At 53.0% G+C, this 24214-nt stretch overlaps 2 protein-coding genes across 4 annotated transcripts; one reads left to right on the top strand and one right to left on the bottom strand.

Moving 5' to 3' along the window:
* Positions 1-96: 96 nt before the first annotated feature.
* CPSF4 (cleavage and polyadenylation specific factor 4) lies at positions 97-13772 on the top strand. 3 transcript variants are annotated; one of them, XM_045993234.1, is made up of 8 exons: positions 97-341; positions 2852-2902; positions 4941-5093; positions 7209-7304; positions 7682-7775; positions 8809-8881; positions 10454-10546; positions 13305-13772. In XM_045993234.1, exons 1-8 carry the CDS (start codon positions 239-241, stop codon positions 13371-13373), a joined length of 732 nt encoding a protein of 243 aa, XP_045849190.1. In that variant the 5' UTR covers positions 97-238; the 3' UTR covers positions 13374-13772. The 3 variants fall into 3 exon arrangements, with proteins under 3 accessions (XP_045849190.1, XP_045849189.1, XP_045849187.1); XM_045993233.1 differs by having other exon boundaries at positions 10451-10546; XM_045993231.1 differs by having other exon boundaries at positions 10376-10546.
* A 1257-nt stretch (positions 13773-15029) lies between these two features.
* On the bottom strand, positions 15030-23217 carry ATP5MF (ATP synthase membrane subunit f). The gene is made up of 4 exons (XM_045993237.1): positions 23123-23217; positions 17083-17190; positions 15879-15995; positions 15030-15178 (listed from the first exon to the last, which is right to left on the bottom strand). Exons 1-4 carry the CDS (start codon positions 23133-23135, stop codon positions 15150-15152), a joined length of 267 nt encoding a protein of 88 aa, XP_045849193.1. The 5' UTR covers positions 23136-23217; the 3' UTR covers positions 15030-15149.
* Positions 23218-24214: the final 997 nt, after the last annotated feature.

Here is a 24214-nt window from a genome sequence, read left to right as displayed (position 1 = left end):
GGCTAGCCTGGCCTAGCGAAGCGTCCCGTACTCCCGGCTCTGTTGGCCGGGTCTGGACAAGCCAAAGGCCGGCGTGGGCTCCGGGAGCTCCCGGCATCCTTCGGGCGGCGGCGGCGGCGGTGGCGGCGAGGCAAGGCGAGACGGAGGACCGTGTGCGGCGGGGCCGGTGGCGGGTAGAGGTGTGAGGGCGGCGAGGGACCTGAGGAGTAGTCGGGCCGGTGTGGCCGCCGCCGCCGCCATGCAGGAAATCATCGCCAGCGTGGACCACATCAAGTTCGACTTGGAGATCGCAGTGGAGCAGCAGCTCGGGGCACAGCCGCTGCCCTTCCCCGGCATGGACAGTGAGCGCGGGGCCGCGGGCGAGGGGCGCGACCGACTCGGCCCCGGGACTCCTCCCCCTTGGTTTGGGACGCCCTCTCGCTGGGTCCTGGGACCTTCCGAACTCCTCGCCCATCCTGGGACCCTCCTTCCCCCATTCAGACTCGGGAGCCCCCCTTTCTCCAAGCTCTGAACCCCTGGGACTATTCTAATACAGTCTTCAGGAGGGCAGGGCCAGGTCTGGCTGTTCATATGTCTTGAATGAAAGCTGGTGTCCCGGATTGGAAATTACTTCCCTTCCGTAACTAAAAGAAAATAGTTAGGTATTCCCTCTCTCCACCTCCAGCCCCCTCCCTCCACTTTGAGCGCCCTCTCCTTGCTTTCATCAAAACTGGGCGGTTGGAGGAGTCTTACTGGAGGAAGGCCCACTGCCCCTCTCTGTAGGAGATTCTCGGTTAGACTCTCAAGCTCCTTGGTAGGATGTGCACTCCGGGGAGCCGACCCCTCACTTTTCCTCTGGACCCCGGTTCGGGCCATTCATCACACCTGGGCAGCTGCTTGAGCTCCCTTCATTCTCCACCTTCAGATGATAGCTCCCCCACCCCCAACTTAGGTGGATGTCTAGTGTTTTAAAATAAACTAGCAGTTTTCTTCTCTCCTTTCTGGACATACTTGGAATCTAATGTTGTAACGTTAAAGCTTAGAGGTCCTTGGATTCAGTCCACAGATGGGGCATCTGAGGTCTGAGTGGGGGAAGGGACATGCCAAAGACCACTTGGTCGGTGGCAACTAAGTACGTGGTGGAGCCAGGTGAGCTCTCCAGTGTTCTTGACTGGTTCAGTCTGCAGTTCCCTGTGCCGTGTCCCGTAACTGCCAGAGGCCCTGTTCTCCCACGGGTCCGTGGCCTGGCAGAGCCTCCCTGTAGCCTCATTCCCCTCAAGTGGCCACATTTCTCATGCGCACGTGACCTGAGTTGTCCCACTCATGCTGACGCTTCTCTGTGAGATATTGCTTCTACCCCGAAACATACTTCTGGCAACCTTATTTTATACACACACCACCTGCATCTCTACAATACACATCTTAAAAGCGGCTGCTGGCCCGTCGACACATGTGATCACTTCCTCCCTCTGCGTGCACGTCCACCTTTGCACATGTGGCCTTTCCCTGTGTTGATGGCATTAGCCTGAGGCCATGAAACCATCCATGCAGGGCAACTCCTTCCCACCCACCATTCTCCAGCCTGGGACCGCACATACTTGAGTCTGTGAGGGCAGGTAAGTAGCAAGGGGCCTACATACCTGTTCTGAAGAGGGTGAAGGACATGCCTGGCCACAGGTGCTGCCCTAGTTTGGACCTCAGGCTTGATAGTCACCCTCAGCACTCTGCCCACAAGCCACTTCAGTGCGTTAAAGCCCTGGGAGGCCACAACCTTTCCTCCTTTGTCGCAGCACTTCTTAGTTTTGGAGAATTGTCAGTTCTCCCCCGAAGGCATACTCTTAACCTGTCTGGCTGAGACCCAGGCCCCAGGACTGTGGACTTCTGGCTTCAAGGAATGAAGCAACGTTAGCCTCTGAGAAGAGCCCTGAAATATTCTATGATGCTTTCCTTAATGTAAGGCTTTTTCAACCTTTTGAAATGCAAATGAGCGACAACTTTTTGCCTTAAGCTTTTTGAGATGCAAATGGATGATACCTCATTGACAGCCTTAAGTCTGTCCTAGCAAAATCTGCCTGCTTCCGAGAAGCCAAGGAATCTCTCTCCCAAGTTAGCAAAGCGAGGTATGAAAGTGGCTTTCCAAGACGCTGTTGGTGGATTTTCAGCAACTCTAACATGCCGGCTGATAGAGAAAACTGTGAAGCCATGGGCGGTTTATTCTAGCAGCCATGGCGAGTGAATTCCTGGGCTCATTGCGAAGGCTTACCCCCTGGAGTCACTAACAGACACCATCGCTGCCTCTGGGGGAGCAGAAGACTGTGCCTTTAGTAATTGTGTTGGTATTGCACCACCATGAACTAGATCATGGGCAGCCGGAGTGCCTCTGTGTCTTCCCATTATGCTCTTCCCTCTGGAATAGCATCTCCTCTGAGGCCCACCCCTTCTCTGGAGCTTGTTCCGCCTCATAGTCCCCATGTGATTGTTTATGCCTCCTCTGAGCTCATTCCCTCTTTCTGCCTCATGTTAAAGGGCCTGTGAGTTAGCCCTCTAGAAAATCCGAGTCCGAACTGGGGGTACTTAACTTCTGTGAATTTGTGCCCCATCCTTCCCACACCCACTCCTAACTCCTTGAAAGCATCTCGCTTAGAGGAGGCTCTCAGAGTGACTGGTCTCAACGTCGGTGTCTCACTTTGCAGTGAGTGGCTGAAATGTGCAGCTTTGTTTGGTGTTTGCCAGGCCTTGCCTTTTTTTTTTTTTTTTTTTCCAGACTCTGAACCCTTCACAGGGTCAAAGGCAAGAAGGGTCCCCTCCCCGTGTCTTCAGCTATCCCCAGGAACACCTCACTTTGTTTGATGCCTCTCCTTTCCTTCTGCAGAGTCAGGGGCTGCTGTCTGCGAATTCTTTTTGAAGGCTGCCTGTGGCAAAGGTAAGAAACCCCTGACTCCCCAACATTCATCTTAAGGTGCTTTCCACCACCCTGCCCCCTAGCAGACTCGTAGGCCAGCAGGCCTCTGGCTTGCATTGCTTTCTAAAGACTAGCAGTGTCCCTAGATGAAATTACTGCACTTCACAGGCGAGGAACATGACGGGGTATTCTGCCTGAAACCTACAACACAGGACGGAACCTCACTCTGAGTCTGCCTCCTCACCTCACTTAGCCTGTGGCCACAAGCTGACCTGTGACATGGACAGAAGGGCCAAGCACTGAGGTGCTCAGGAACTTTTCAAGATTGCAGAGTTAGTGAGTGGCTGAGCCAGTGTCTGGACCCAAGCCTTTCTGCTTCTACAGTCTGTACGAGCTCATTATCCTCTGTATCATGTCATCAAAAACCCAGCAGTAGTCTGTCCGGGGGAGCCTTGTTCAGACTAACCAGGCTCCAACAGGGGCTGCTGGAACCAGACTATCCACTAATTCAGAAGGAGACAGATTGCTTGCCGGGACCTTACGTGCAGGTATAGGTCTGGGCATTTTTCTTCCTGTAGGCAAATTTATTTGGAAACTAAATTTTCTTTTTTTAAAGATTTTATCTATTTATTTGACAGACAGACTACAATTAGGCAGAGAGGCAGGCAGAGAGAGGAGGGGAAGCAGGTTCCCTGCAGAGCAGGGAGCCCGATGCGGGGCTCGATCCCAGGACCCTGGGATCACGACCTGAGCCGAAGGCAGAGGCTTTAACCCACTGAGCCACCCAGGTGCCCCGGAAACTAAATTTTTGTCAGTGAGTAAGAAGCACAGAATTAGAGGAAGGGAATAGTTTTAATGGATGCTTTTGGCAAGTTTGGTTCTGTAGCTCAATTACTTACTATAGAAACAATAGACTTGCTGGGTAGATCAGCCAGGTCGATCGGGGCTGTCTGGTTAGACTATCATCTCCCACTGGGCCCCTGGTCTTCTTCCCATGTCTGGACTTGGTAATTCTGCCTTCTGACCCACCACCTTCTGTCAGACAGCTGTCCTTAACACAAGGCACTGCGCTGTCTCTGTGTTTACTAACTAGTAGCCACTGGCTACATGTGGCTACTAGTTAGTTAACACATGTGGCCCAGGACTGCCGTATTGGATAGCACAGATATAAGAGCATCCCTGCAAAGTTCTGTGAGAAGGGGCTGGTCTGGGTCTTTCCCAGTCACAGCCTCATTCCGGTTGGGCCTTTCCAGTGGTCCTGCCAAGCCACAAGTTAGAAATAGGAGTTTCCAAGGGTATGGCTCTGTCCCAGCTGGCGGCTGATCGCTCAGGTCCTGCTACAGAAGGAAGACCTCCCCCAGTTTGTATACAAGGCGTTTCTTCAGTTCCAAGGTTGATTTTCTTTCTTAATTCTTGGATGCTAAGCGCTCATAACTAGAGGTGAAACCTGCTTGGAGTCCAGGCTTCTGCTGGTGGGCCTCTTTACCCTCTGTTTTTTATAAAGGGTTGTGTTTCCCAAATCCCAGTCTTTCCTTTACTACCCCTACAATTTTTTTTTTAATATTTTATTTATTTATTTGACAGAGAGAGAGGTCACAAGTAGGCAGAGAGGCAGGCAGAGAGAGAGGGAGAAACAGGCTCGCCACTGAGCAGAGAGCCCGATGCGGGGCCCGATCCCAGGACCCTGAGATCATGACCTGAGCTGAAGGCAGAGGCTTAACCACTGAGCCACCCAGGCGCCCACTACCCCTACAATTTTTTGCCATGTCTGGGTATCACTAGAACAATAATTCAGTTAAGAAATAAGCTCATTCCCCCACCACCCTTAGTGATGTCTGGGAAATCAGGATTCGATGCTTTAGTTAGATCTTTTCAAAACACGCAAACATAAAATAAGTACTAAAACTTAAAATGTGTGGCTCTGTGCTACCTGCGATCACATAGCCTTCTGCCAAGAGGCATCCACCACCTTCCAGGACATGTCGCTCTTGGGTACTGGAGGGATGTGTGGGATGCAGGCCCCGCCCTCCTCACGGCCCCCCCCCATCTTCCTCGGCAGGGGGCATGTGTCCCTTCCGCCACATCAGCGGTGAGAAGACCGTTGTGTGCAAACACTGGCTGCGGGGACTGTGCAAGAAGGGGGACCAGTGTGAGTTCCTGCACGAGTACGACATGACCAAGATGCCCGAGTGCTACTTCTACTCCAAGTTCGGTGAGCAGACACCCGGCTTTGGGAACCCCAGGGAGGCTTCACACAGATCTGAGGCCCAGAGGGGAGAAGCAGCTGCTCGGGTACCCGCATTATCTGCCATCTCCCAGCTTTCTGGCCTCAGAACCTTAGGCCATGCCCACCAAGTTCAGCTGGCCCGCTAGTTTCCAGTACTTTGGGGAGTTTGGGCGACCATGGTGGGTAATATGGCCAGTGAGTGCACAGTGCAGCTGGCTGGAGGCCTTCTTTCTGCTCCCAGTGGCCTTTTCCCCTAAATCAGCTGCTGCTTCCAGCACAGCGACTCCTTGTCCTTGGGACTTCAGTTGGTTCCTTCTCTCTGGGAAGGTGAATCCAGGTAGTAGTTTGTAAGCGGGGGGCTGTCTCCTGGTGGCAAAGAACTCCACTCCTCACCTTGAGAATGCCTTGATCCCTGCGTAGAGAACACATGTGCCTTTTCCCGTCCTGAGCGGACTGTGTGGAGAAGCTGGGGTGGGCCAGGGCTCAGCAGAGCTGTTATGCTCCCTGGTGGCACTTGAACGCCCTGGCTCTCTGCTGGGGGCCAGGTCGCACAGAAAGCAGCCCTGTTGGTCAGGATGAGGGTGGGCTTTGGCCCTGGGATGCTGGCCCTGTGCTGGGGCCTGGCGGGAGGCCAGATGCCTGCTCTACTCCCTGTGGTGGGCTGGGTGGTGCTGGGCTTGCCGCACACTTGCAAAGCACTGTCCTCGGGAGACATTAATTATTCCAGCAGCCCAATAGGGGTGACCCATCAGTTTATTAATGATAGTTGTGGCTTTTTTTGTAGAGGTAGCGTAAGCTGTGAAGTCAGAGCACAGAGGGTCAGAAATAGGACCCAGGCTTCCCAACCCTGCCTCACCCATACTGGAATCGGCACGGGAAGGGGGCATCCCCTTTCCATGGGAGCCATCTCCCATCTGGACCCAAAGGCAGGAGCCAGCCCTCCTGGACAGACCTTTCAGGGCACCTCCGCAGCCTGGTCTGGGTTCCTTCATTCCTGCTGGACCCGGCAGCCCCCGAAGCCTCAGGCGTGCCCCCCGACAGAGCCTCGCCAGGTGCGTGGGTACTGTCTGCAGCTCCTCTCACCGGGGACACAAGTGAGGATCCTAGTAAACAGGACAGACCTAGTCCTTGTCCCGCGGTGCTTTTGCCCTAGTGGCCCAGGGAAGGAGGCCGCTGACACCAGTGAGACAAAGATGGAGATTATTGCCGGAAGTGCTCTCAAGGAGCTAGACGGTGATGGGACCACACGAGGACCATTGTGTCCTTTAGGCTGAATGGTCAGGGAAGGCCTGTATGAGGAGCTGAGAGCAGAGCTGGGATCGGAAGGCTAAGAAGGGGCTGGTCAGGTGGGGGCACGGGCGGGGTGCCAGCGTGGCCAGGGAAGGGGGAGCCTGGGGAGGGGTGGGCCGCACCTCACAGCGATTTCTGGTATGTCTGGGGAGGAGTGTGTGCATTTTCTCTGACCAACAGAGATCAAATTGGCCTTTCATGTGTAACGCGGGTCAGGGAGGGCAAGCTTGGGGCTGGCACAGCCCCCCAGCTGGGCCAGTTGCTCCTGAGAGGAGCTGTCATCACAAAGGCCCCATCGCGCTCAACCCCAGGGATCCAGCCTCGAGTTCCCGAGTCGTCCCTACTTTTGTCCTGAAAGAAGCAGAATTCTCAGACCTTTCCCCTCTCCCAGCTCGTAGATGCGAAGGGCTGATCAGAGTAGACCAGTCATTTCCTGGACTCAGTTGGTGCCTGTGTGCATTTGGGGCTCCCCCAGGGCCCAGGATATCCCATTTAGGTAAGGGGTGGAGCCATGAATTAGCTGAGGAGTGTGTACCCTGTGCCCGGCTCTGGGTCCCTGACCCTCAAGGCAGCATGGACACGTGAGAGGGAAGCACCATGTACAAGTCATGTACACGGTCCCCGTATAGGTCAGGAGACTAAGGCTCTGCGACGCTGCCTCGGGGCTCAGGACTTGTCAGGCCAGGAGGGGACAGGAGAAGCACCTGACCCTCTGCCACACAGCAGGCCACAGCCTTGAGAAAAGCTGAGGGGGCTCTGAGTCCCGTTCCTGAACTGCCCCAATGGATGTGGGTCTGGCTTTCCCTGCAGGGGAGTGCAGCAACAAGGAGTGCCCCTTTCTGCACATCGACCCCGAGTCCAAGATCAAGGACTGCCCTTGGTACGACCGTGGCTTCTGCAAGCATGGTAGGTGTCGGGTGGCTGGGCCCCCAACAAGAGGCCAGTCCTCTCTTCCTGTGTCCACACGACCCTCTGCCTGTCCCACCTGTTCCATCTGGGGCTAGTGAGGCTTTTTTACACCCTTAGGTCACCTGAGCCTCCCAGACCTCCCGCGTGGACGGCCTTCTCTTCCGTATTTTCTATAAGGAAACTAGCATTGAAGAGGTCATGGGCCCGGCCTGCTATTCCCCGTGAAGGGATACGAGGCAGAGCCCGCATCTGGGGCCTTGTTCTCGTTCTCTGCACCCCAGGCAGTGGTGTGGGCAGGGCTCTGACTGGCCCAGGGGCACGAGGGCCTCCCCCGAAGCAGGGCGTCTGAATGTCCTGGACACTTGGCTCCACAGGTCCCCTGTGCAGGCACCGGCACACCCGGAGAGTCATCTGTGTGAATTACCTCGTGGGATTCTGCCCGGAGGGGCCGTCGTGTAAATTCATGCAGTGAGTAGCCAGACCCTATGCTCCCACCCTGCTCCTGCCCCAGGTCCTGCTGCCCTCTAGATCTTTCCTGTGTCCACCTGGCCTTTGATCACTGCAGGTGTCACAGCTGGGCCTGGGGCGGGGGCCACTACTGCTCCCTGAGCTCAGAGGTGGCTCTGCCTAGTAGGCTAGCACTTAACCTTTCCTGGGTCCTAGATCTGAAGAAGGCTGGCCTCCGTGATCCAGGAAAGCTCATGTCTTGCAAAGCTCATGTCTTGCATGTCAGTTAGGGACCTCTGGTTAAGAACCTGGGCCCTAAAGGAAGGAGACTTCAGTTTGGGGGCCTCCTCTGTGGAGGCCGTAACGTCGAGATTCCACACACACACTTGTTCAGGTAGCTCTTCACAAGTGTGTCTGTGAACAGAGAGAATAGAGAATGTCCCCATTTCATACCTGAGAACACTGAGGCTCAGAGCTCAACCTCTGGCCAGGGTCTCGTGGCAGAAGGGCTGGCACCTGAAGCTGGGTTCTCCTCACCCAGCAGGGCTCATAGCTCCTCTCATGGGCTTTCGTACACATCTGTCACTTGGGGTGATTGTGGGGTCGGACTTCTCCGGGGACGGCAGCACAGTGTCGTCCGCCAGTCCCCGGGCTGCTTCCATCCACCCCACTGACACCTGCGCAGAAGCACAGGCGCCGGCAAGGGCCAGGGAGCGTGTCCTGTTGGAGGTGGTCTGGCGGCTGAGCTAGACCCTCGGGAATGGGATGCGTGTTGTGGGAGGGCAGCGCTTGCTGCAGGTCCCACGGCTGTAGGTATGAGCAGAGCTGGGTCTGAGTCCAGGCGAGGCCCTTCTTTTCGCCTCTTTCCCAAGGCTTCAGGGGCAGAGCTGAGAGCCAGCACCCACCCCACGTCCAGGCTTGCCCTGTGTCTGGGCAGAGAGGCTGCCTGTGAGTTCCCAGAGCCAGAGTTTGAGAACAGTGCCTGGTTTGGCCCCTCTCTCATCCCCTCTTCTTCTCCCCTTGTTCTCATACCCTCTGGCTGCGGGGTGACCAGCCCTCGATTTGAACTGCCAATGGGAACCACCGAGCAGCCCCCACTGCCACAGCAGACGCAGCCTCCGACAAAGGTACCGTGCCCCGGCCCCAGCGGTTCCTGCCCTGGCACGCAGTCGGCCACCCACCCGGCTGGCGACATGGGAGAGGCAGGGGAGGAGGTGGGACAGGAGGGGAGTCACCCTGAGTTCCAGCAGAAAATTTTGCATCTCCCTCTAGAGGTGGAGGGCTGTCTGCGAGAGCCCAGTGCTCCCTGGGCTTCTCTTGCCTTCTGGCCTGGCCAGCGGCCCTGCGGCGCCCCCTCGGGAGCCAGAGTGGAGGGCAGCACGAACGCAATGGGCCTGCTGCTCTTGCTTCAGGTTCCAGCCCTTCCCTTTACAAACAGGGAAACAAAGTCCTCGAGGGCGGGCCTCACTTGAGGTCCCACAGCCGGGCAGGAGCACCTGCGAGCTGACCTGGGGCTGACCGGTCTTCCTACCCATGCCAGTGTCCTTGCCGCCCCGTGTGGAGGTTCCTGGTGGGGCGGGCGGGCTGGGAACAGGGATGAAGGACCAGCTGGCTCCACCTTCCTAGGCAAGGGGGTCCCACGACCCCACAATGAGGTGATCCTCTCAAGCATAAAAGGAAGAGATGCCAGAGACCAATGGGAATCTGTAGCGCCCGCCCCCAACCAAAACGAAGGGCACCCTGGGTTTGGTTATGGGAGTGGAGGGTTGGGGGCCCAGAACAAAGGCTGTTCGGGTACGCTAAGCAGGGTTTCAACAGGCTGAGTAAACCTGTCTACTGATCTTGAATTCTTACCTTTTACTTGGTTGACCTCTGAGCCCATTACCAGAGCCCTGTCCATCCTTGCATGCTGCAGGCTAAGTCAGGAAGGCGTGGGGCCGCCTGGACTCCTTGCACTGTCCCCTGCCCTCGGGCGGTTGTGGGATAACTCAGTAGAACCCATCACAAAGCCAGGAATTCCCGAGTGTGGAAACAGCCCTGACAACCGGTGGTTTCTAGCTCACTGCTCCTGTATTTAGGAGGTCCAGAGCCAGGAACCCTCTTGGTTGGGAGGTGGCCTAGCCATCCAGTCCCCACCCCTGGAGCCCCTGTCCCCCTTGCTCACATGACTCCCTAGTGGAGGGCCCTCTCAGCCCCTAGACCGCAGGTCAGCACGTCAGCCTCCAACTGGTTTTCTGTGACTGTTGCTCGCCGTGTAGGCTGCTAAACATCTGGCTGAACCAAGCGTTCATCCTGACCTGAAGCTAGAACCTCAGAAACAAAAGTAAGGCCTGCTCATGCCCTCGCCCTGCTGCCCCAGAGACCTCCTCGTCTCTTTGGTGTTTTGTTTTCTACTTTTATTTTTCGTTTTTGTGTGTCTGCATGGTGTTTTCGGGCAGCGGCTCCTGCCATCATCACCAGATGTTCCTTTTCTGCCCGCTCTCCTGAGCAGGGCCGCCACGGAAGCCCTTCTTCCTGCTGGTCATGCGGGGACCAGTCCCGCCCTCTTTTTTCCTGTCCCCATTGGTAGTCTGCGTGCACGTGTTTTCCGCAGTAAAACCGTGTTGTGTAACTCTTTCCAGCAAAGTAACAATCCGCCATTACAAAGGTCGTCCTCCTTGATCCAGTTAACGAGTCAGAACTCTTCTCCCAATCAGCAGAGAGCCCCGCAGGTCATCGGGGTCATGCAGAGTCAAAACAGCAGCGCAGGCAACCGGGGACCCCGGCCGCTGGAGCAGGTCACCTGTTACAAGGTGAGTCCCAGGGCTGGGGGGTGGGGCGAGGCCATTCCCTCCTTCCCCACATAGTTCATTTTGCAAAATGATACCATCTTTGTTTCTGGACCGTAAGAGTGAAAATGGGCTACTCTGGTGGGCTAGAGACCATCCTGCTTCCTTCCACGACGCCCCAAGGCCAAGTGAATGATCACACATGCTGCTGAATGAAAGGACGGAGCTTGTGGGAAAAGGAGGCTGGTAATAAAGTAGAAGCACCAAGTCCCTGGGAAAGGAGTAAGCCCTGAAGCCTCTGGATGTCCTCACATCCTGCAAGGCGTCCCCAAGGAAGGGAACAAAGCTCTAAGCCCACACAGAAAGAAGAGCAGTCCTCCCCCCAACACACACACACACACACACACACACACCCTCAGAGAGTGGGTGAATTTTTTAAAACCTATTAGAAAGCGTCTGATTCTTAGCTCTGGATGGAAAGGTGGAGGTCAGTGCCTTGAGAGTTTATAGTCACCAGGGGAACCGTCGTGAGCTCGGGGCCGTATTCACACCCCAGTGAGGGCTAGAAAGCTATAAACTGAGTTTTCCAATCTGAAACAGCCTCACATGGGGGCCCCTGGTGCCTGGCTCTACAAGGAATTTATTCTCAACCCAATCACATATAATTCCCACAGCTAAAGTCCTGAAGAATGAGTTCGTAATTAAAAATCACAAAACCTGGAAGAAAGTAGCCACCACTGAGGGAAGTCAGCAGAAACAACTGCTAACAGCACTAGGCCAGAAAAACTTCAGATGTGGGGATCATTAGACAAAATACAAAGTTACCCTTCTGGTAGAAACATTTAGATGACACGGAAATGTTGGGAGCCGTGTTGTCCCTGTTCCCACCTTTCCTGAACCAGCTGCTTGATTCCGTGGGCTGTGTCGTCACAGTCTTTGGGTTTCGGCGCTCCTTCACGCCCCGTGTGGAGAACTGCTGTGGCAAACTTTTTTATTCACACAAGCGCAAGGAAAGTCTATTTTAATGTAAATAGGGCCCTGGGATACAGAATGTCCTGTAGTCTTTTTTTTTTTCTCTCGATAACACATTGTGGATCACTCTGTCGGAAAATGTAAATCTAATCTGTCTCACCGGTGACTTAACAGAACTGCAATTTACCAGTCCTCTGCTGGTAGCAGTTCAGTTTCTGCTGCTAAAACCGGTGCTGAATCCGACACGTAGAGGTCTGTGAGCTCCTGCCTCATAGCGGCATCCGTGCCTACAAGTAGAAGATCCAAGTCAGGAGACGTATGCTTAGCTTAAATTGGTCCTAGAACTTTCCCTCCACTCCCACAGCCATGAGACACTCATCGAGCCCCTACTCTGGGCCAGCCCAGCTGAAACAGTGTTAGCGCTCTTTCCTGGGTGGGAGGGGGGTTGTGTTCCTCGGGGAGGGGACGGCAGGGGCCCCAAACCACTAAAGGCCGCAGATTTTTGAGTCTGAGTCCCACCAGGTGAGGAGAGTACAAAAAGGGGTTGTGCCTCCGACCAGTCACTCCCCAGTGTGAGGACGTGCAGGTGTTCTGAGGCTGTCGCTGGCATCCCGGCCCCCCCGCCCCCCTCGTCCCGGGACCCTGCAGCAGGCTGTCCTACATCCTGAACTTAGGTGGGGCCAGAACCTACCACCTCTTCTTACCACACACGCTTTACAGGCACCTCATGGGAATCCTGGGTTCTCCAGGATCAGCTGTGCTGGCCGATGGACATGCCAGGTGCTGTGAGCAGGGGCCTGGTTCGTCCTTCCCTCTGCTTCTCTCACTGGTGGGAAGGGCCAGCTGGCAGCCCCACGGGCCACTCAGCCACACAGTCACACGTACAGATCAGGCCGACTTGAGAACACGGGGCCTGTGGGGTCGGGAGACAGAGCAGGCAGGAGATCCGGGCCGGGGCCGGGTAGAGCCCAGCGTCCCAAGCCAAGGAAGCCAGGATTGTGAGGGCCCTGGGTGGGTCAGTGCAGAGTGGGTGCCCCCACCTGTCTCCTCCAGGCCCTCTGTTTAGTGCTTGAGGCTGCCGCTCAATGTTTTAAATCCCTTCTGCTTTCTGAGTAATAAGAATGAATGAAAAGAAGCTAAGGAAGGGCCTGGATAATCAGCCGGGACGAGTCCGAATCAGTGCTAGATTTCTGAAGTGATGTTCTGGGTCTGTTTGCCCAAGTCTAACCATTGTCCCATCTCTCTGATCCTGTAACAAACCCGTCCGGGGGGGTAGCTTGGGCAAGTGCGCAAGAGCCAGGAGGGAAAACTGGGTGCAGCCCACCCTGTGTCCGTGGCAATGAGTCCCTGAGTTGGGGGGAGGAGCCTGGTGGCTTCTCTCACGTTGTTGCCTCCTGTCTCCAGAACAGTGCCTCAGAAAGGTAAGTGACGGGCCAGCCACACAGAGGGGCTTGGTACCCAGGCAGGTGGGGCAACTCTGGTGCCGTGGGATTCTCATCGTCCTGCCACCCACCGTGAGACCTTCCGTGGACAGGCCCGTGTGGACATGGGCCCAGCCTGCAGGAGCTCCCCTGCCGTGCGCTCTCACATCAGCCTCTGGCTCGCAGCGGTTCTTCCATCTGCCGAGTTGCTGGAGCTTCTGGGCCACTATACTCTGGAGCGCCTCTCCTTCGTGTTTGAATCAAAGTCTGTGCCACTGAGTCCCATCCCTAACCTGGTGTTTGGTGGGTGCGACCTTACTTGAAAATTGCATTTGAAAATGGTGGTTTTTTTTCTGTCTCCTCCCTCCCTCCCTCCCTGCTGTTCCCAGTGTGGCGAGAAAGGACACTACGCCAACAGATGCACCAAAGGGCACTTGGCCTTTCTCAGTGGACAGTGACAGCAGCTGGAGCCAGCTCAGAGCAGCCCAGAGGGCCCCACTGTTGGGAACCACTCTGGGCCCTCGCTGGGAGCGTGCGTTGAACTGTTTAACGCCAGCGTTCGTGCAGCGCTGGCTGGGGCTGGCAGGCAGGCACACTGGGGTTATCGTCCTGAGGGGTTACGTCTGTCCGTTTCCTTATCATTTTGCTGTAATCTTTTTTTAAAAGGGGACAAGTGCTCTAGTTCGGTCCTTCCAAGTCGGCATCATGTGTCTAGCATCCGTACCTCCTGTCCCATCTCCCTGCACACCGCCCTTGGGGGAAGGGAGGAGGTTGTGGCAAGGGGCTTGTGCTAAGCAGTCTGTGTGGAAGGCAGCCCTTCCCCTCGAGGCCTCATCATTAAACACCAGTTCTTGGTGACCCCGGGGGCTGGTGGATCATTTAAAGCTTTGACCAGGTCACGCCTGCTTCCTCCGTGTCCTGCTGAGTTCAGAAGCAGTGCCTGTCGATGGGATTTGAATGAGGCAGCCCTTCAGGGCAAACTTAAACGCACTTGTTGCCTCAGCCTGGTCCTGCTCCAGGGCGGCAGTGGTGGAGAGGAAGGGCGCGGGGTTCTCCGGGGTGAGGGTCTTTTCCCTCTGGGCTGATTTCCGTGGAGCACCTACTTGGCGGTGGGATATCTCAAAGCGTACCTTCAGCTGGGGCTGCGGAGCACCCATGAAATCGAGGCCGCAGTCCATCTGTGCACCTACCTCCTGGCCCACCGAGCACCTGCACAGTCACTCGGCTTTGGCCTCCGGAGACCCCCCTGCCCCCCAACCTGGAAATGTGAAACTGTCACCTGCAACCCACTGGGCAGCTGGGCCCACTCAAGTTCCATCACAAGAAGACTTTTTATGAGGTTGATTAAAAGCTTGTTTTTTAAGCTGCGTCTCGTTACTTCAGGGACCCCACGCCAAGGAGAGGACTCTGGCTGCTGGCCGCGCTAGATGCCCGGGCACAAAGCTTTGATATTGGTGCTCGCTTCTCCCCTTTCGACACGTGCATCTCTCGGAGGGAAGGGACTCTGTACTGGCAGCTGGTAAAGTCTGGAAGCTTGGCCTTTGTTTGGAACAGCCAAGTGGCGGTTCTCCATCTCAGATGCTGGATGCCTGACACCTGCTTATTCAAATTTGGATCTTCTGCAAGATAATTAGCCACAGCATCAGTCTGTTCTTTCCATACATACACCCCAGAACTGGTTTCTAACTGTCCCTTTAACGAAGATCTCTGATGAAGGGTAAGGATTGGGGAGGGGGGCGCTGGATACAGGGGCGGTTGTGAGCTCGTCTGGGCCTGTTTTCCCTTGCTCCCCTGAATCCTCCCCCAGGCAAGGAAGCTTCCTTAGGAGGGCCCACAAGACTACAGCCTGACAGCAAGATGGGGAGGGGAAGCGTTCTCAAGCACTCTGTTCTGATGTAAAAGCATCAGCTTTTTGCACTCCAGGTGCAAAGAGCAGGGAGACCCCTCCAGGCCCTTGACAGGCTTGACTAGATGACAGCCCACGTCCTGTGAGCAGGGACAGGTCCGGAAGCCCACTGGTTCAAAGGCCTGAGCTGTGGACACGAATAGGCCTTTGGGAACTGCTGCAGCAGAAGCTCGGAGAGGGCAGGGAAACGGCCACACCAGGGAAGCAGTCCGAGTACCAGTCATCTTTTATTGGACGTTAATTGTGAACGAGGATATGAAAGGATTCAAGGGTGCCAAGCAAAGGTCACGGTCAGGAATGCCGCGCGAGCCTCCACACTGGGCCCTCTTCAGTGGTACTTGCGTAGCCGCTCGTGTTCTGAAGTTAAAAAGGCAAGATGGTAAGTTTCTTTAAAGGTGTAGTGGAAGCGCAAGATGACAGGTGGGGGGAGAGAGCCACCCCGAGAATTCCTTTCAGGAGATAACCCAGAACCTGCCTGCCAGGGTCGCAGCAGAACGGGCAGACGCGGAGGCAGCACCCCAGGCGCTCATGTGCTGCCCGGCCGGCCTCTTCCCAGAAGCGACACGCGCTCAGACCCAGTCCCCGAGAGCCTGGCCTTCAGGGCCAAGGTCACCCGGCTTTCTGACTGGCCGGGGCTGCCGCAGGCCCTCTGCCACCATCTCCCACCCGTAAGCTCCTCTCGGGCCTCAGACCCAGGACAAGCTGCCCTTTTCCAGAACACAGCACAGACGCCGGACTGTACCCCTCCTGTTTCTCTCTCCGCCCTGGCTGCTAGGAACACGAAGCCAAAAATTTCCACCAACCCTCCGCGGAGCCTGCAGCGCCTTACAGAATGCTTCCTAAGTACTACCTTTATCTGGCTTTGTGTTAGTTTTCCTGTCTTCATTTTTCCTTTGCCACAATTTTCTCGCTTAAAATAGCATCCTCTATACTGTATTTTCCTAAGTCCCTCCCAATTTTTCAGCTGCCATAGAATGGACTCGTAAACCTGACAGCGAACCAGTCGCGCCCAGCAATGAGAAAACCCAGAGGGTGGGGTGACCAGAGAGACACTCACTGAGTTCCTTGTAACAACGAAAGTAGTTGAAGACCACATAAGCTGCCAGCACCATAGAAATCCCAGCGACGCCCCCTTTCTTCACATTGACGTACTTGTTGTAATACCGGTAGTAACCTGCAAACACGAGAGGAGGCCACTGTTTGCTGTGAATGCTTCACGTGGTGCAAAGTCGAGTCTTGTCTTACGCTCAGGGACCCAGTTCCGTTCTGACTCTTGAAGTCACTCACCCTCAAGTCACTGCCTGATTACGGGAAAAGCACCAGTCCCCCGTGGGTCTTGCCCTGGGAACCCAGGACTAGGCCCATGTGGATCCTATCCTGATGCTTTGGCCTTCACCTTAACAGACTTGGCTCAGCCTGCCAGCCTTTGATCCTACCTCACCCTCCCGTCCAGCCCTAGGGATCCCCTTACCCTAATTCTGACCAAAAATCCAACCCCGAGTGAAGTCCACATGGCTGAGGCCAGCTAGGTCTGCCTGTTGGGGAAGAAGGCTTTGGGCCATCATCTCTCTGCTGGGTCCCCTCACCAGTGAGGAAATGGTTTCTGCCCTCTTTTGGGCTTGTGGCTTGGCTGACAAAAAAAGACTGACATGATTCTAGAAGGCCCTGGTTCACAGTAGTGAGGGAAGCTATGAAGTCAGGGTTGTTGTCACCAAGTATGGGGAAAAGGCAGAGAATTCTAATCTGAGCTCAGGAAAGGCCTCAGCGGGGCTTGAAGCCGGAGACTACACAGCATCTGTGGGTTGATGTGAGTCTCTGACTCCTGGAATGAGGACAGGGACCCCACGGGACTAATGTGACCATGCACAGACCTGAAGGACAGATCATTTCAAACATCCACCCTGGAAGTTTTGCCTGGCAGGGGGATGAGCATTACATTACGGACTAATGTCCACTGTGCTTTAAACTCATTCTCCTCTTTAAGACATCTTATGACAAAAATGCTCACAGACATTTCTTTAAGACAATGGCAGCGGTGCGAATTCCAAGCAGCAGAAAACATTTTCTTGGCTGAAATTAATCTTAGAACCAACCTCGGATAGGGCCAGTCACCAATCAAACACCGAGCTTCAGGGGCTAACAATCTGACCCTGTCCTCCTCTGCACACTGCTGAGGTAAGGCCTTGACTGCTCAATTAATTCAGGGGAAAGGGAGACCAAAAGACCCAGAACTTTGCTCCTTTTTTACACATGGCTCTGACCTCTTTGAAATGCGCCAGCAATGCCCTTAGGGGTGAAATCCCGCAGCAGTATCCAGCCGGGCAGCTCTCCTAGTTTCACATCCAAGAGCTTCTTCTCCTTCAGGGGTACTGAAAAGGAAGAGCAGAAAACACACACTGAAAACCCTCCAGTAAGACAAAGAGCATCCTTTTATGTCACTTACTTCAACCATCAATAAAGTCACTACACAGAGGCTACACACAAGGAATATTATGAATAACGATGTCGCACGAAATTCTCACTGTTTTAAGCCAGAGAGTATGTAAAGTTTTACTAATGATCAAGATTTGAAATAACAGCTTACTGGGAATAACTATGTAAAAACAGAGCCCAAGGGCCATGAGGAATTAAGTAATCAAGTGGAGGACAGAAGAGAAAAATGCCTACAAAACTAATATTTACATGTATTACCTCATTTAATCTTCATAGTAAGGAGCTAATGCCTTTATTTTATGAGTGGGGGAGAATGACTCAGAGAAGTGAGGCAACTTGGCCAAGTTCACACAGCATGCAGGCAGTAGAGGCAGGGCTCAGCCTTAGGTCTGGCTCCCATGCTCCTGCGGACAATCTGATACTTCAAGCATCCTACCTGGGTCCGTAATGTTAATATGCCATGATAAAATGTTAAATGTTAAATGCCATAATAAAGAACCACCCCACATGATCCAATGGGCCCCAGATAATACTCCAATGAGACTGGGGACAGAACAGGAAGGGCCCAGGTTAAGGCCATATAATAATTATCTTGGCTTAGGAGTAAATTAGGAAGGGGACTGGAGGGGGCAGAACCATGAATGTTCAGATGCTCATAAGGAGAGAATAGTCTCCTTTCTCATCCTTCCCACAGAGATCAACTTTTAAAAGCTGCCGGGCAGGTACCCTCTTCAAGGCAAGGAGTCAAAGACTATTGTCCTTTCTTAAAGATTACCAACCACAGAAGCACTCAGACCAAATCATTCAAAGAAAGGTTACTTCTCTATTTTGGGGAACCAAGGAAAGACTAAGGCTCGGTAAGGACCAGCCTCAAGAGCCCACTGAAGGGAACCCCACGGATCTTCTGACATCTCCCAACACTTAACAAGGGCAGGGGTGACGGTCGGGCCATAAACAGAAATGCATGGCTTTATGGCAGGTTCTCATCTGCTATGGGTCACCTGGAGAACCAGACATTGGGCCAAATGGACCAGATCCAGTGTTTGTCAAGAGGCCACAAGTGACAGGTGGGGGCACAAGCCTAAGACTTGCAGACATAGGTTGAGGGTTACGGTTTAGGCCGTCTGTCCCAAATAAACGGGCCTGAACCTTCTATCTAGTCTCAATCCAACAATACGGAGCACCTACTGTATACCAGGCAGTGGGCTCCACAATGTGGCTACAGCACTGACTGCAGACAGGGGCCCTGTTCTCAGGAGCCAACATTCTATCGCCAGACAACCATCTCACCCGCTCATCTGAGCAGGCTCACCACACTTCCGCCAGACCCCTTTCTGCTGCTTTACCTGAGGGCCTTAGATCACCGCACAGCCAGCTCAACTTAAATGCCATTCCCTAAAAGGCCTCCTTCTCTGCCCACCTCACCTCAAGCACTAACATGACTTCCTAACTAACCTCTGAGCTCCAGTTTCCTTGTCTGTGAAATGGCTTACTCCAAGCACTAAATGAGAATCTACGGAAAAGCTTTTGGAACAGCACTCGGACCTGTGAACTACTATATTATTCTTGTTGAAATATCATTACGGTCTATGTGAAACAAACGAAAAAGACAGAAGTAGACAAAGAAATGGCTCACGAACCGATCTTAAGGACATTTTAAGCAGCAGGACTTTAGGGATTAATTGCATCCTTTAGTTCCTTTACAAACAAAACCGTGATGTGATTAGTGTGGTGGTATTTTCCACATGAGATAGTCTCAAATGAATTTCGGGATATGTTCCAAATCTCTGTTGGAGAGGTTAGTGTCAATGAGAGCAATACCACACAATCATGTCGTTAGAGAATGGCCTATACCCTTCTCTGTCACCCTGTCCATGCTATTCTTAGGAAAGTTTAACAAGTACACATTTTTACAGGCCAGTTTTGTCTTCACTTGGTTCAGATGGCCGCAGTCCAAGAATGACTATGCCACGTTTCTTCTGGAACAAGAACATAGTCAGTACCTTTGCTACAGTCCCGAAGCCTTCTTCCATGCAGCGAGGAGTGCAAACATGGGATTCTAAAACCAAATGCTTTATATATGGCCACAAGGTGGGGAGTGCAGGACAAAAGTATAGATGGGACGAGAAGAGCCGAATGTTGCTAACTGTTGACGCTGGGTAATGAGTCTGAAGTGTTCATTACGTCACTGCTTCCCTTCCCTTTGAGATCGTCCATAATAAAAGTTTAAAAGTGGGGCGCCTGGGTGGCTCAGTGGGTTAAAGCCTCTGCTTTCGGCTCAGGTCGTGATCCCAGGGTTCTGGGATCGAGCCCCGCATCGGGCTCTCTGCTCCGCGAAGAGCCTGCTTCCTCCTCTCTCTCTGACTGTCTCCCTGCCTACTTGTGATTTCTGTCTGTCAAATAAATAAATAAAATCTTAAAAAAAAAAAAGGTTTAAAAGTGCTTTTAATCATAGGACTATGTTGGGGGAGGTATACAAAAGAAATAGTGTTTTAAGTCAAAGTATTTTTGACTGATAAGGCTGGTAACTCAAAAAAAAAAAAAATTTATCAGGTCACTGCTGATCCCACAAACTTATGAAAACATACTCTGCACTCTCACAACCACATTCAGAGGCTGGCATGGTGCCTTGGCCTATCACCGGAGAAAGCAGCCAACAATTTAAAATTCATTTTTCTGTATATTTAGACATATAAAGAGGGTTTCCTTAACAAAAACTAAGAAATCTATAAACATGGGGGAAAATTCACATTGGGCCTAAGGAGAGCCAAATACAGCACCATCATAAAACTCTGAGAGACCAACAGACTAGTCAAAGGCACATCTATACTTTTTCCAAGACTGTGTCTCTTAATGGAAGACAAAGACTTCAGCCCTAAGCTGCAGAACTGGAACCCTCCCCAACACTTTCCCCAGTGCCGCACACCCCTCCCTCTGCACTCACTGGCTCCCACTAGTAGAGGGCAGTTGTAAACAGGGCAGACTTGGGGGAGTCACGCATTCTGGGTTGAGTGCCATTTTGCAGCTGTGTGCCCTAGGACAAGTACCTGCCCTCTGTGCCTCAGTTTCCTTTGTAAAATAAAGTTAAGAACAGCAGCCATCGGGGCACATGGGTAGCTCGGTCAGTTAGCATCTGCCTTTGGCTCAGGTCATGATCCTGGGGTTCTGGGATTGAGCCCCTCATTGGGCTCCCTGCTTCTCCCTCTGCTGCTCCCCCTGCCTGTGCTCTCCTGCTCTTGTCAAATAAATAAATATCTTAAAAGAAAAGAAAAAGGGGGGGCGCCTGGGTGGCTCAGCGGGTTAAAGCCTCTGCCTTCAGCTCAGGTCATGATCCCAGGGTCCTGGGATTGAGCCCCGCATCGGGCTCTCTGCTTAGCAGGGAGCCTGCTTCCTCCTCTCTCTCTCTCTCTCTCTGCCTGCCTCTCTGCCTACTTGTAACCTCTATCTGTCAAATAAATAAATCTTAAAAAAAAAAAAAAAAGAAAAGAAAAAGGGCGCCTCGGTGGCTCAGTGGGTTAAGCTGCTGCCTTCGGCTCAGGTCATGATCTCAGGGTCCTGGGATAGAGTCCCACATCCGGCTCTCTGCTCAGCAGCGAGCCTGCTTCCCTCTCTCTCTCTCTGCCTGCCTCTCTGTCTACTTGTGATCTCTGTTAAATAAATAAATAAAATCTTTAAAAAAAAAAAAAAGAACACCAGCCACCTTGGTAATTGGCTGTAGGTACTATGTAAATGGAAATTATCCTTCTGTCTATGAGCTACGTGAAGGTGGGAGCAACCCCACACCCAGTTCGTAGTCATAACAGACTTCCAGTGAAGGTTGAGAAAGGACCGCATGTTCTTGGGAGAGTAGGTGGCTCCCTGGTCTGACTTTATGACTTCCAAAAAAAAAAAGCATACTGTCCACCTATATGGAGAGGCATGAAAATGCTAAGTGTCTTCTGGGTGCGAAATCCAGCCTAGGGGTCGGCCACAGAGTAAAGAGCCTCTGTAACATTTTTTTTTTTTGTAATTTTAAAAAACCATTCTATCTCACACACCATATAAAAACAGATCACAGGAAATCTAACCCATTGGCCACAGTTTGCTGACCCAATCTCATCTACTGCTGTTAATTCATATTTCCATCACTTTACTTGCTAATAAACTAGTGGCTTTATGCTCGGGCGAAAGACACCAGCTAAAAGACTGAGTACTTCAGACTTGGAGTTCAACTCCTTCACCTAGGGTGATGCTGAGTGGGCCAGCCATGGCATGACCCTGCTCAAAGGTCACAGAGTGGAAGCTGAGGTGACAAGCAGTCTAACAGCAGGCCAGGCAGTGTTTCAAGAACCTTACCCGTACTAAATTGTTTAATCCTTAGTCCACAATGCTCATCACTTCTCTCTGCTTAAATAAGATGCTGAGTTGCAATGCTTCCTTTGCAATGTCCTCTTGTTTAAACAACACAACCACCGCTGATTAATATTCTCATGCTTATGTGTTACGGATGGGGAAAATAGCACCATTCTCATCTTTTCTGATCCCCTCTTCATTTCTCCAGGTTGATATTAAGAATATAAGAACTGGGGTGCCTGGGTGGCTCAGTGGGTTAAGTCTCTGCCTTCGGCTCAGGTCATGATCTCAGGGTCCTGGGATCGAGCCCCACATCAGGCTCTCTGCTGAGCGGGAGCCTGCTTCCTCCTCTCTCTCTGCCTGCCTCTCTGCTTACTCGTGATCTCTCTCTGTCAAATAAATAAATAAATCTTAAAAAAAAAAAAAAAAGAATATAAGAACTGAGGGGCGCCTGGGTGGCTCAGTGGGTTGAGCCTCTGCCTTGGGCTCAGATCATGGTCTCATGGTCTCAAGGTCAGGGGATCCAGCCCCACATCAGGCTCTCTGCTCAGCAGGGAGCCTGCTTCCCCTCTCTCCCTCTGCCTGCCTCTCTGCCTACTTGTGATTTCTCTCTCTCTGTCAAATAAATAAAAATCTTAAAAAAAAAAGAAAAAGAAAAAGAAAAAGAATATAGAAATTGGGTAAAACACACGGGTTAATCAAAACTCTGCCTCAGGCAGGCCATACATATTACTGACCCTTATTTTCATCTTTAATATGGGATCAGTGTTCCAGACAGGGGCTTGCTGACAAGGCTACTGAGAGAGGCGCTAGGCCTAAAACACGGTTTCCGTACTTAAAAAAAAAAAAAAAATCAGTGTGCACAGTCCGGTAGGTGTAGACTGACTCACGCATGTCACTGAAAAACTTGCAGATCATAAGGCCATCCTTGCGATTTAAACTCCGTTTACCACGAGGTCCCAGACTCATAGGTTTGCATCTCAGCTCAGCCCTCTCACTAGTCGTGACCTTGAGTAAGTCATCTCACCTCTCTAAGCCTATTCAACGCTTATTCCACACATACGCGTCCAACCTGACGTGGTCTCAGGCACCGTCCTAGGCGTTCGCTCCTCCTGGAGCTTAATCTGAGCTTCAGCTTTGTTAAGAAGGGCAGAAGCTGCGCGTAGGGTTCAAATGCAAAGCGCCCGGGCTACGACGGGGTCAATATTATTCAGCAAGGAGGAAGAGTGGCCGGAGGTGGTGCAGTCCCCAGCTCGCAGACGCGTCCTCCGGCTGCCCTCACTCCCGCGGCTGCAGCCAAGAGACGCGGCCCTTGGGCCGGTGGGCTGCGCAGCTGAGCGAGCGGAGAAGGGTCGAACGGTGAAAGGCTCTAGACAAAAGGCTCGGTGCACCTCTGGTGAGGCCACAGAGAAGGCCCTGAGCGAAGGGCAGGCGTCTCCGCAGCCCCCTCCCCTCCCAGTGTAGCTCTGAGCCCCGAATCCCGGAACACGGGTCCTGCCTTCAACCTTGCAACCTTAACTGGGTACGAGTACTCACCGACTGACGCCATCTTGGAGTCCTGGGTGTCCGCTTCGCCGGGCCGCGCAAGGACTCCTGGGTAGGGAGCTGGCGCTCCCGTCGGCCGGGGAGCAAAGGTTTATGGGAAGCAAGTCGCGGCTGCCGCGAGCCCGGAGCTGCAAGTGCACCATAGGGTGAAGGGCAAGTCCCTGGAGGGCAAAGCCCCAGGACTCCGCAAGGGTAGGGGGGATGGAGACGGAGGGATACGGGGAAGGGGGACCGGGTGGTGATGGTAGGGCTCAGCCTGAGCTTTCCATCCTAGGAGGGAGGAGACTGGAAGGGACCTAAAGATGGGCAGCGAGGAGAAAAGAGCATCCGGGCTTTCTTACTTTGTCGCCTTCAGATTGTTGTGGGAGATTACAGGGGCCTAAGATACATGTCCCAGCTCTGGGCTGGGCTCTGAAGACAGAAAGAAGCAAGACCCTAGGGGTACACAGCTCCAGCGCGTATTTCTTCCACTTTTCCAAACACAATGATGCCTCACCATCATTTTATTTTTTTCTGAAAAGGCCACAATAACCATTCCTAGTTAAGGAGCTCTGACTTGGACAGGACGCTTCGACTCCCTGAACTTCACTTCCTTCTCTAAAGTAGGGGTCCAGTGCGGCCGGCACCAGCAGACAGTAGCAAGGAGCTGCCTGCCTCAGGAACTCTAGGATTCCTCAGTTTTCTTCCCTATTCAAGAAAGAGCCTACGTGTAAAAAAAAAAAAAAAAAAAAAAAAAAAAAAAAAAAAAAGAAGGATTTGTGGAAATAAATAAATAAATAAGGATTTGTGGTTATGTGAAAAACCAGGACTGCCAACACACTCTGGAGTCACCATGCACAGGGTTCCCTAAGACCCATGATTTCTAAGCCTTAGCCATTCACCTTCAGAAGATAACAGGGACAGGGAAGGGGTGAACCCCACGATCTTGCTGTCCCTGGAGCATGATGTGAACACTCTGGGCTACAGGCTGCGTGCCATGATCCATGCCCTCGGCAAGAGGGCTGCAATTTACTCCCTTCATAGGTCCGTCAAGAAACTGGACTCCGCACTGGGGCAGAGATACACTTCGTTGATATTTGTTTC

The sequence above is a fragment of the Meles meles genome, chromosome 21 (assembly GCF_922984935.1).
Source record: "Meles meles chromosome 21, mMelMel3.1 paternal haplotype, whole genome shotgun sequence".
Lineage (NCBI taxonomy): Eukaryota > Metazoa > Chordata > Mammalia > Carnivora > Mustelidae > Meles > Meles meles.
This window is presented reverse-complemented; position numbering and strand designations above follow the sequence as displayed.